Source organism: Paralichthys olivaceus, chromosome 19 (genome assembly GCF_024713975.1).
Source record: "Paralichthys olivaceus isolate ysfri-2021 chromosome 19, ASM2471397v2, whole genome shotgun sequence".
In the NCBI taxonomy this organism is placed as follows: domain Eukaryota; kingdom Metazoa; phylum Chordata; class Actinopteri; order Pleuronectiformes; family Paralichthyidae; genus Paralichthys; species Paralichthys olivaceus.
The window spans coordinates 4,002,257-4,014,788 of record NC_091111.1 but is presented as its reverse complement, the minus strand read 5'-3'; the positions used below and the strand labels follow the sequence as shown (position 1 = coordinate 4,014,788).

General features: G+C 36.9%; 1 protein-coding gene across 1 annotated transcript in view; it reads right to left on the bottom strand.

Moving 5' to 3' along the window:
- Window positions 1–637: 637 nt before the first annotated feature.
- LOC138405579 (mucin-2-like) overlaps window positions 638–12,532 on the bottom strand; it is a 31,732-nt gene continuing 19,837 nt past the window's right edge. Inside the window, exons 33-55 of the mRNA XM_069515083.1 lie at window positions 12,369–12,509; window positions 11,539–11,709; window positions 11,283–11,324; window positions 11,053–11,193; window positions 10,214–10,384; window positions 9,958–9,999; window positions 9,728–9,868; window positions 8,971–9,141; window positions 8,715–8,756; window positions 8,485–8,625; window positions 7,735–7,905; window positions 7,479–7,520; window positions 7,249–7,389; window positions 6,410–6,580; window positions 6,154–6,195; window positions 5,924–6,064; window positions 5,188–5,352; window positions 5,070–5,105; window positions 4,679–4,729; window positions 4,224–4,286; window positions 3,936–3,986; window positions 3,630–3,692; window positions 638–3,398 (exon numbers count right to left, since the gene is read on the bottom strand). Coding sequence (XP_069371184.1) covers window positions 3,322–3,398; window positions 3,630–3,692; window positions 3,936–3,986; window positions 4,224–4,286; window positions 4,679–4,729; window positions 5,070–5,105; window positions 5,188–5,352; window positions 5,924–6,064; window positions 6,154–6,195; window positions 6,410–6,580; window positions 7,249–7,389; window positions 7,479–7,520; window positions 7,735–7,905; window positions 8,485–8,625; window positions 8,715–8,756; window positions 8,971–9,141; window positions 9,728–9,868; window positions 9,958–9,999; window positions 10,214–10,384; window positions 11,053–11,193; window positions 11,283–11,324; window positions 11,539–11,709; window positions 12,369–12,509 — 2,417 coding nt within the window. The 3' untranslated portion in view covers window positions 638–3,321. The remainder of the gene's footprint in view (window positions 3,399–3,629; window positions 3,693–3,935; window positions 3,987–4,223; window positions 4,287–4,678; window positions 4,730–5,069; window positions 5,106–5,187; window positions 5,353–5,923; window positions 6,065–6,153; window positions 6,196–6,409; window positions 6,581–7,248; window positions 7,390–7,478; window positions 7,521–7,734; window positions 7,906–8,484; window positions 8,626–8,714; window positions 8,757–8,970; window positions 9,142–9,727; window positions 9,869–9,957; window positions 10,000–10,213; window positions 10,385–11,052; window positions 11,194–11,282; window positions 11,325–11,538; window positions 11,710–12,368; window positions 12,510–12,532) is intronic.

Below are 12,532 nucleotides of genomic sequence, written 5' to 3'. Positions count from 1 at the left end.
CACTAACTACAGCTTTATTGTAGTTTTCGGTGACAGTAAAATCTGAAAAATGAGGATAAATTACAGACAAATATTAAGAAAAGTGTTGTGAGACTATTTAAAAGCACTGACTTGTTACAGTTGGTGTTGCAGCTGTGGTGGTGTTCAGATGTGTTGTAGCAGTAGGTGTGGAATCTGCAAAGATCATTTTACAAACATGTCAATGATTCATGCTCAGATTATTTATTAGTTTCAGCCAAGTTAAATTATAGCCGTAAATCAAACACATCTAAAAATTGAACACTATTCAGAATGTTACAATAGAGACCACTGTAATCATTATTGTTCTTCCATACATTCATCAAGCTTCACTTTATTAGGAACACTCTAATAATACTGGGTTAAACCTTTTTCTAACAGTTAGTTGTTGAATACTTACTTGTTACAACTGTTGTTGATGTGTTAAAATATGTTGTAGCAGATGTTGAATCTGGGGGAAAACATACAATTAAGGATATTTCAGTGCACAGGGAACAGACCAATGTCAAGTAAAGACAAATCCCTATAAAATACTTTATGATTTCAATCAGTGTTTTCCCTTATATCTGAAAAACACCACTAACTACAGCTTTATTGTAGTTTTCGGTGACAGTAAAATCTGAAAAATGAGGATAAATGACAGACAAATATTAAGAAAAGTGTTGTGAGACTATTTAAAAGCACTGACTTGTTACAGTTGGTGTTGCAGCTGTGGTGGTGTTCAGGTGTGTTGTAGCAGTAGGTGTGGAATCTGCAAAGATCATTTTACAAACATGTCAATGTAGCTGCTAAATCAAAACCCCTCAAGCCCATCTTACTCATAATGAAGTTCTACTCATTTCTTACTGCTCTATCACAGAGCAATACATTAAACACTAACTGTAATGTATATGATCTGTATCTATATCGAGCTTTTCTGGTCTTGATGACCACTCAGTGCTTTACAGTACAGATTTTGCCATTCACACACACACATTCATACAGTGCATCTATGTGCAGCACTTTCTCTATTAGAAGGGGCAGTTTGGGGTTCAGTATTTTGCACAAGGATACTTTAGCATACAGAATGTGGAAGGCTGGGATTGAACTACCGACCATCTGGTTAGAGGATGACTGCTCTCTGAAGCCACACCTGCCCATTATCATTATGCAATAATAGAGACCACTGTAACCATTGTTGGTCATCCATACATTCACCAAGCGTCACTTCATTAGGAACACCACACTAATACTGCGTTCAGTCTATTTTAGTAATACCAATTAGTTGTTGAATATTTACTTGTTATTGTTGTGGTGTTAAAATCTGTTGTAGCAGATGTTGAATCTGGAAACAAAAGCTCACTTCAGTATATCATACTGGAAATGGTAAAGACAAGTGTCATGTGCAGAAAAATCCTTATAAATGACTGAATGGTTTCAATCAGTGATATCTCTTATATTTGAAAACCCACCACTAACAAAAGTTTTTAGTGTTGGTAAAAGTAAAATGTGATATATGAGGATACACTACAGACAAACATTCAGGACATTTGCACAATTATTTAAAAGCACTGACTTGTTACAGTTGGTGTTGCAGCTGTGGTGGTGTTCAGGTGTGTTGTAGCAGTAGGTGTGGAATCTGCAAAGATCATTTTACAAACATGTCAATGATTCACGCTCAGATTATTTATTAGTTTCAGCCAAGTTAAGTTATAGTTGAAATCCAACGCAACTAAAAATTGAACACTAATCAGAATGTTACAATAGAGACCACTGTAATCATTATTGTTCTTCCATACATTCATCAAGCTTCACTTTATTAGGAACACTCTACTAATACTGGGTTAAACCTTTTTCTAACAGTTAGTTGTTGAATACTTACTTGTTACAACTGTTGTTGATGTGTTAAAATATGTTGTAGCAGATGTTGAATCTGGGGGAAAACATACAATTAAGGATATTTCAGTGTACAGGGTACAGACCAATGTCAAGTTAAAACAAATCCCTATAAAATACTTTATGATTTCAATCAGTGTTTTCCCTTATATCTGAAAAACACCACTAACTACAGTTTTATTGTAGTTTTCGGTGACAGTAAAATCTGAAAAATGAGGATAAATTACAGACAAATATTAAGAAAAGTGTTGTGAGACTATTTAAAAGCACTGACTTGTTACAGTTGGTGTTGCAGCTGTGGTGGTGTTCAGGTGTGTTGTAGCAGTAGGTGTGGAATCTGCAAAGATCATTTTACAAACATGTCAATGATTCATGCTCAGATTATTTATTAGTTTCAGCCAAGTTAAATTATAGCCGTAAATCAAACACATCTAAAAATTGAACACTAATCAGAATGTTACAATAGAGACCACTGTAATCATTATTGTTCTTCCATACATTCATCAAGCTTCACTTTATTAGGAACACTCTACTAATACTGGGTTAAACCTTTTTCTAACAGTTAGTTGTTGAATACTTACTTGTTACAACTGTTGTTGATGTGTTAAAATATGTTGTAGCAGATGTTGAATCTGGGGGAAAACATACAATTAACTATATTTCAGTGTACAGGGAACAGACCAATGTCAAGTTAAAACAAATCCCTATAAAATACTTTATGATTTCAATCAGTGTTTTCCCTTATATCTGAAAAACACCACTAACTACAGTTTTATTGTAGTTTTCGGTGACAGTAAAATCTGAAAAATGAGGATAAATTACAGACAAATATTAAGAAAAGTGTTGTGAGACTATTTAAAAGCACTGACTTGTTACAGTTGGTGTTGCAGCTGTGGTGGTGTTCAGGTGTGTTGTAGCAGTAGGTGTGGAATCTGCAAAGATCATTTTACAAACATGTCAATGTAGCCGCTAAATCAAAACCCCTCAAGCCCATCTTACTCATAATGAAGTTCTACTCATTTCTTACTGCTCTATCACAGAGCAATACATTAAACACTAACTGTAATGTATATGATCTGTATCTATATCGAGCTTTTCTGGTCTTGATGACCACTCAGTGCTGTACAGTACAGATTTTGCCATTCACACACACACATTCATACAGTGCATCTATGTGCAGCACTTTCTCTATTAGAAGGGGCAGTTTGGGGTTCAGTATTTTGCACAAGGACACTTTAGCATACAGAATGTGGAAGGCTGGGATTGAACTACCGACCATCTGGTTAGAGGATGACTGCTCTCTGAAGCCACACCTGCCCATTATCATTATGCAATAATAGAGACCACTGTAACCATTGTTGGTCATCCATACATTCACCAAGCGTCACTTCATTAGGAACACCACACTAATACTGCGTTCAGTCTTTTTTAGTAATACCAATTAGTGGTTGAATATTTACTTGTTATTGTTGTGGTGTTAAAATCTGTTGTAGCAGATGTTGAATCTGGAAACAAAAGCTCACTTCAGTATATCATACTGGAAATGGTAAAGACAAGTGTCATGTGCAGAAAAATCCTTATAAATGACTGAATGGTTTCAATCAGTGATATCTCTTATATTTGAAAACCCACCACTAACAAAAGTTTTTAGTGTTGGTAAAAGTAAAATGTGATATATGAGGATACACTACAGACAAACATTCAGGACATTTGCACAATTATTTAAAAGCACTGACTTGTTACAGTTGGTGTTGCAGCTGTGGTGGTGTTCAGGTGTGTTGTAGCAGTAGGTGTGGAATCTGCAAAGATCATTTTACAAACATGTCAATGATTCACGCTCAGATTATTTATTAGTTTCAGCCAAGTTAAGTTATAGTTGAAATCCAACACAACTAAAAATTGAACACTAATCAGAATGTTACAATAGAGACCACTGTAATCATTATTGTTCTTCCATACATTCATCAAGCTTCACTTTATTAGGAACACTCTACTAATACTGGGTTAAACCTTTTTCTAACAGTTAGTTGTTGAATACTTACTTGTTACAACTGTTGTTGATGTGTTAAAATATGTTGTAGCAGATGTTGAATCTGGGGGAAAACATACAATTAACTATATTTCAGTGTACAGGGAACAGACCAATGTCAAGTAAAGACAAATCCTTATAAAATACTTTATGATTTCAATCAGTGTTTTCCCTTATATCTGAAAAACACCACTAACTACAGTTTTATTGTAGTTTTCGGTGACAGTAAAATCTGAAAAATGAGGATAAATTACAGACAAATATTAAGAAAAGTGTTGTGAGACTATTTAAAAGCACTGACTTGTTACAGTTGGTGTTGCAGCTGTGGTGGTGTTCAGGTGTGTTGTAGCAGTAGGTGTGGAATCTGCAAAGATCATTTTACAAACATGTCAATGCATAATCAAACATGGAAATAGTTGCTCAGATTATCAACTGTAAAGATTCAGTAGGTTGCAGTAGAGGATCAATGGACTGTAATAGGGCTTTTCTAATCTTATGGACTATTCCAAAACCTCATTCATTCACACGTGCATAAATACAGTGCTACTATATGTTACATTTTTTTCAATCACTACTCATTCACAAACTGGGGCAATTTGGGGTTCAGTGTCTTGCTCAAGGACACATTCGAATCCATACTGATCCAGGGATTGAACAGCCAACCATCTGGTTAGTGGACTACCCACTCTACCCCCTGAGCCATACAACATTAAGTCAAACACTGACCTCCTTGTTATAACATAGCAGGACACTTACTTGTTACAGCTGTTGTTACTGTTGTAGTGTTCACATCTGTCGTAGTAACAACTGTAGAACCAGAAAAGAACATTTGTTCAGTGTGTAAGATTTAGGTGAAAGGGATCTGTTGGCACAAACTGAATATAAAATAATCCTCATGATGTCTTCACTAGTGTGTTGCATTAGAATTGTACGAATTGTTGTTTTCTTTACCCAAGAACAGGCCCTTTATATTTAAAAACTTTATATTTTGCAAGAGTTGTGGTTTTTACTAAAACAAGGAAATGAAGAAAAATGAAAAAGGACATCACAACAAGAAACATTAAAAATACTCTGTCACAGCTTGGTGTAGTATGAAAAAAACTTATTGCATAAATACACGTCTGAAATAAGATTTAGTCTTCCATACCAATTGGAGGAGTTGTTGATGGACAAATCAAGACATCTGTGTGAAAATAGAAAACATTAAATTCAGATATCAGGTAAATGAGTCAAGAACAGCTTTAAAAGAGACTTCCAGCCCCTACCTGTCAGTGGCTGACAATACTGTCCATCAGGAGGAATGGCACTGATGCATCCACATGTGTCGGAGGTGATGTTGTCACAGGACCCATACATGACACACTGGTCACATGACCAACGATACTGATCCTCACATCTGCACTGGTAACCACCGCTGCTCGGAGAGCAAACTGGACACAGAGAAATATATAAAAATTAATCAAACACATTTCAAAACATAGAGGGCCAAAAATGGATCTAATGGCAGAAACTGATTGATTAAATAATCCTAGAGATGTTTTCACTAGTGTGTTTCATCTAAATTAAACCAACTGTTGTTTTCTTTACCTGAGAATGGTCCTTTATATTTAATACTTTATATTAACATCAGGAGCGGGTCCTCTCTATAGAGGCCGCCATGTTTTTGACAGTCGTCCAAACTGAACAAACTAAACAACTTTTGTGTTTTTATGACAACTGAAGCTAACACAGGTTCTCCTTCATGTTTGGAAGGGGACGGTGAGAAGAGGTGTATTCAGCTGCAACATGCAACTTAACCACCAGATGTCCCCAAATCTCACACAGTGAACCCAGAAACGCTATGTGCTAAAACTGATTGCAGCCAATGACAATAGCTGTTATTCTGAGCTGTAGCTGTATTAGAAGCACAGCAATTAATTCAAAGTGTATTCACTTTAATAAATTCACCTTCAAGTGGAATAAAGTGTACGCACTATTCCAGTTACAAAGTGTAATTGTTACCTGTGGAGATGTTCATGCCAGAGACTTGTATGTTGTTGCTAATGCTGAGTGGGTAGCTGATGTTTCTCAGTCGGTCTATCACTGAAACATCTGTGGTGTTCAGCTCAATGGTAATAATATATTCATAGACAACTGGAGAAGCTGCAGAGACAGAAAAAGGAAACGTGAATCACTTCTGATCTGTGGTTTTCATCTTATGTCTCTGATTCGTGTTGCCTCCTCACTCTTACTTGTTGGTGATGGAGTGGTCGGAACTGGACAACTTGTAAAGTCTGAGGAGAAAGAAAAGTAACAACTGGATAAGTTCAAATGTAGCCTGAAGCATCTGTTTTCATCTGGTCATGATTAAGAAAAGACTAAGATATTGTAAATGTCACTGTAAACATTGAAATAGTTTAACAAATATAAGTAATAAAAACAGTTACAGTCACAATAACATTGTATGTGATCATTGTTCTTCTAAAACTATTTAATAGAGCTGCTTACTGTATTGGTCAACAGGCTGACAATACTGTCCATCAGGAGGAATGGCACTGATGCATCCACATGTGTCGGAGGTGATGTTGTCACAGGATCCATACATGACACACTGGTCACATGACCAACGATACTGATCCTCACATCTGCACTGGTAACCACCGCTGCTCGGAGAGCAAACTGGACACAGAGAAATATATAAAAATTAATCAAACACATTTCAAAACATAGAGGGACAAAAATGGATCTAATGGCAGAAACTGATTAATTAAAAATCCTAGAGATGTTTTCACTAGTGTGTTTCATCTAAATTAAACCAACTGTTGTTTTCTTTACCCGAGAATGGTCCTTTATATTTAAATACTTTATATTTACATCAGGAGCGGGTCCTCTCTATAGAGGCCGCCATGTTTTTGACAGTCGTCCAAACTGAACAAACTAAACAACTTTTGTGTTTTTATGACAACTGAAGCTAACACAGGTTCTCCTTCATGTTTGGAAGGGGACGGTGAGAAGAGGGGTATTCAGCTGCAACATGCAACTTAACCACCAGATGTCACCAAATCTCACACAGTGAACCCAGAAACGCTATGTGCTAAAACTGATTGCAGCCAATGACAATAGCTGTAAATGTGCTCATAACCTCATGGAATCTAAGTACATGGACAATTCTGAGATTGAAAAAAGGATGAAAATTAAACTTTAGAAAATCAATAGAGTTCTTTTATTCTGAGCTGTAGCTGTGTTAGAAGCACAACTATGAATTCAAAGTGTATTCACTTTTAAAAATTCACCTTCAAGTGGAATAATGTGTACGCACTATTCCAGTTACAAAGTGTAATTGTTACCTGTGGAGATGTTCATGCCAGAGACTTGTATGTTGTTGCTGATGCTGAGTGGGTAGCTGATGTTTCTCAGTCGGTCTATCACTGAAACATCTGTGGTGTTCAGCTCAATGGTAATAATATATTCATAGACAACTGGAGAAGCTGCAGAGACAGAAAAAGGAAACATGAATCACTTCTGATCTGTGGTTTTCATCTTATCTTTCTGATTTGTGTTGCCTCCTCACTCTTACTTGTTGGTGATGGAGTGGTCGGAACTGGACAACTTGTAAAGTCTGAGGAGAAAGAAAAGTAACAACTGGATAAGTTCAAATGTAGCCTGAAGCATCTGTTTTCATCTGGTCATGATTAAGAAAAGACTAAGATATTCTAAATGTCACTGTAAACATTGAAATAGTTTAACAAATATAAGTAATAAAAACAGTTACAGTCACAATAACATTGTATTTGATCATTGTTCTTCTAAAACTATTTAATAGAGCTGCTTACTGTATTGGTCAACAGGCTGACAATACTGTCCATCAGGAGGAATGGCACTGATGCATCCACATGTGTCGGAGGTGAGGTTGTCACAGGATCCATACATGACACACTGGTCACATGACCAACGATACTGATCCTCACATCTGCACTGGTAACCACCGCTGCTCGGAGAGCAAACTGGACACAGAGAAATATATAAAAATTAATCAAACACATTTCAAAACATAGAGGGACAAAAATGGATCTAACGGCAGAAACTGATTGATTAAATAATCCTAGAGATGTTTTCACTAGTGTGTTTCATCTAAATTAAACCAACTGTTGTTTTCTTTACCCGAGAATGGTCCTTTATATTTAAATACTTTATATTAACATCAGGAGCGGGTCCTCTCTATAGAGGCCGCCATGTTTTTGACAGTCGTCCAAACTGAACAAACTAAACAACTTTTGTGTTTTTATGACAACTGAAGTTAACACAGGTTCTCCTTCATGTTTGGAAGGGGACGGTGAGAAGAGGGGTATTCAGCTGCAACATGCAATATGCAACTTAACCACCAGATGTCACCAGATCTTACTCAGTAAACCCAGAAACGCTATGTGCTAAAAATGATTGCAGCCAATGACAATAGCTGTTATTCTGAGCTGTAGCTGTATTAGAAGCATAATGATGAATTCAAGGTGTATTCACTTTAATAAATTCACCTTCAAGTGGAATAAAGTGTACGCACTATTCCAGTTACAAAGTGTAATTGTTACCTGTGGAGATGTTCATGCCAGAGACTTGTATGTTGTTGCTGATGCTGAGTGGGTAGCTGATGTTTCTCAGTCGGTCTATCACTGAAACATCTGTGGTGTTCAGCTCAATGGTAATAATATATTCATAGACAACTGGAGAAGCTGCAGAGACAGAAAAAGGAAACATGAATCACTTCTGATCTGTGGTTTTCATCTTATGTTTCTGATTTGTGTTGCCTCCTCAGTCTTACTTGTTGGTGATGGAGTGGTCGGAACTGGACAACTTGTAAAGTCTGAGGAGAAAGAAAAGTAACAACTGGATAAGTTCAAATGTAGCCTGAAGCATCTGTTTTCATCTGGTCATGATTAAGAAAAGACTAAGATATTCTAAATGTCACTATAAACATTGAAATAGTTTAACAAATATAAGTAATAAAAACAGTTACAGTCACAATAACGTTGTATTTGATCATTGTTCTTCTAAAACTATTTAATAGAGCTGCTTACTGTATTGGTCAACAGGCTGACAATACTGTACATCAGGAGGAATGGCACTGATGCATCCACATGTGTCGGAGGTGAGGTTGTCACAGGATCCATACATGACACACTGGTCACATGACCAACGATACTGATCCTCAAATCTGCACTGGTAACCACCGCTGCTCGGAGAGCAAACTGGACACAGAGAAATATATAAAAATTAATCAAACACATTTCAAAACATAGAGGGACAAAAATGGATCTAATGGCAGAAACTGATTGATTAAATAATCCTAGAGATGTTTTCACTAGTGTGTTTCATCTAAATTAAACCAACTGTTTATTCTTTACCCGAGAATGGTCCTTTATATTTAAATACTTTATATTAACATCAGGAGCGGGTCCTCTCTATAGAGGCCGCCATGTTTTGACAGTCGTCCAAACTGAACAAACTGAACAAACTAAACAACTTTTATGTTTTTATGACAACTGAAGCTAACACAGGTTCTCCTTCATGTTTGGAAGGGGACAGTGAGAAGAGGGATATTCAGCTGCAACATGCAATATGCAACTTAACCACCAGATGTCACCAGATCTTACACAGTAAACCCAGAAATGCTTTGTGCTAAAAATGATTGCAGCCAATGACAATAGCTGTTATTCTGAGCTGTAGCTGTATTAGAAGCACAACTATGAATTCAAAGTGTATTCACTTTTATAAATTCACCTTCAAGTGGAATAAAGTGTACGCACTATTCCAGTTACAAAGTGTAATTGTTACCTGTGGAGATGTTCATGCCAGAGACTTGTATGTTGTTGCTGATGCTGAGTGGGTAGCTGATGTTTCTCAGTCGGTCTATCACTGAAACATCTGTGGTGTTCAGCTCAATGGTAATAATATATTCATAGACAACTGGAGAAGCTGCAGAGACAGAAACATGAAACATGAATCACTTCTGATCTGTGGTTTTCATCTTATGTCTCTGATTTGTGTTGCCTCCTCACTCTTACTTGTTGGTGATGGAGTGGTCGGAACTGGACAACTTGTAAAGTCTGAGGAGAAAGAAAAGTAACAACTGGATAAGTTCAAATGTAGCCTGAAGCATCTGTTTTCATCTGGTCATGATTACGAAAAGACTAAGATATTCTAAATGTCACTGTAAACATTGAAATAGTTTAACAAATATAAGTAATAAAAACAGTTACAGTCACAATAACATTGTATGTGATCATTGTTCTTCTAAAACTATTTAATAGAGCTGCTTACTGTATTGGTCAACAGGCTGACAATACTGTCCATCAGGAGGAATGGCACTGATGCATCCACATGTGTCGGAGGTGAGGTTGTCACAGGATCCATACATGACACACTGGTCACATGACCAACGATACTGATCCTCACATCTGCACTGGTAACCACCGCTGCTCGGAGAGCAAACTGGACACAGAGAAATATATAAAAATTAATCAAACACATTTCAAAACATAGAGGGACAAAAATGGATCTAACGGCAGAAACTGATTGATTAAATAATCCTAGAGATGTTTTCACTAGTGTGTTTCATCTAAATTAAACCAACTGTTGTTTTCTTTACCTGAGAATGGTCCTTTATATTTAAATACTTTATATTAACATCAGGAGCGGGTCCTCTCTATAGAGGCCGCCATGTTTTTGACAGTCGTCCAAACTGAACAAACTAAACACCTTTTATGTTTTTATGACAACTGAAGCTAACACAGGTTCTCCTTCATGTTTGGTAGGGGACGGTGAGAAGAGGGGTATTCAGCTGCAACATGCAACTTAACCACCAGATGTCACCAGATCTTACACAGTGAACCCAGAAACGCTATGTGGTAAAACTGATTGCAGCCAATGACAATAGCTGTAAATGTGCTCATAACCTCATGGATCTAATTACATGGACAATTCTGAGTTTGAAAAAAGGATGAAAATTAAACTTTAGAAAATCAATAGAGTTCTTTTATTCTGAGCTGTAGCTGTATTAGAAGCACAGCAATTAATTCAAAGTGTATTCACTTTTATAAATTCACCTTCAAGTGGAATAATGTGTACGCACTATTCCAGTTACAAAGTGTAATTGTTACCTGTGGAGATGTTCATGCCAGAGACTTGTATGTTGTTGCTGATGCTGAGTGGGTAGCTGATGTTTCTCAGTCGGTCTATCACTGACACATCTGTGGTGTTCAGCTCAATGGTAATAATATATTCATAGACAACTGGAGAAGCTGCAGAGACAGAAACATGAAACATGAATCACTTCTGATCTGTGGTTTTCATCTTATGTCTCTGATTTGTGTTGCCTCCTCAGTCTTACTTGTTGGTGATGGAGTGGTCGGAACTGGACAACTTGTAAAGTCTGAGGAGAAAGAAAAGTAACAACTGAATAAGTTCAAATGTAGCCTGAAGCATCTGTTTTCATCTGGTCATGATTAAGAAAAGACTAAGATATTGTAAATGTCACTGTAAACATTAAAATAGTTTAACAAATATAAGTAATAAAAACAGTTACAGTCACAATAACATTGTATGTGATCATTGTTCTTCTAAAACTATTTAATAGAGCTGCTTACTGTATTGGTCAACAGGCTGACAATACTGTCCATCAGGAGGAATGGCACTGATGCATCCACATGTGTCGGAGGTGATGTTGTCACAGGATCCATACATGACACACTGGTCACATGACCAACGATACTGATCCTCACATCTGCACTGGTAACCACCGCTGCTCGGAGAGCAAACTGGACACAGAGAAATATATAAAAATTAATCAAACACATTTCAAAACATAGAGGGACAAAAATGGATCTAATGGCAGAAACTGATTGATTAAATAATCCTAGAGATGTTTTCACTAGTGTGTTTCATCTAAATTAAACCAACTGTTGTTTTCTTTACCCGAGAATGGTCCTTTATATTTAATACTTTATATTAACATCAGGAGCGGGTCCTCTCTATAGAGGCCGCCATGTTTTTGACAGTCGTCCAAACTGAACACCTTTTATGTTTTTATGACAAATGAAGTTATCACAGGTTCTCCTTCATGTTTGGAAGGGGACGGTGAGAAGAGGGGTATTCAGCTGCAATATGCAACTTAACCACCAGATGTCACCAAATCTCACACAGTGAACCCAGAAACGCTATGTGCTGAAGCTGATTGCAGCCAATGACAATAGCTGTAAATGTGCTAATAACCTCATGGAATCTAAGTACATGGACGATTCTGAGATTGAAAAAAGGATGACAATTAAACTTTAGAAAATCAATTAAGTACTTTTATTCTGAGCTGTAGCTGTATTAGAAGCACAACGATGAATTCAAGGTGTATTCACTTTTATAAATTCACCTTCAAGTGGAATAATGTGTACGCACTATTCCAGTTACAAAGTGTAATTGCTACCTGTGGAGATGTTCATGCCAGAGACTTGTATGTTGTTGCTGATGCTGAGTGGGTAGCTGATGTTTCTCAGTCGGTCTATCACTGACACATCTGTGGTGTTCAGCTCAATGGTAATAATATATTCATAGACAACTGGAGAAGCTGCAGAGACAGAAACATGAAAC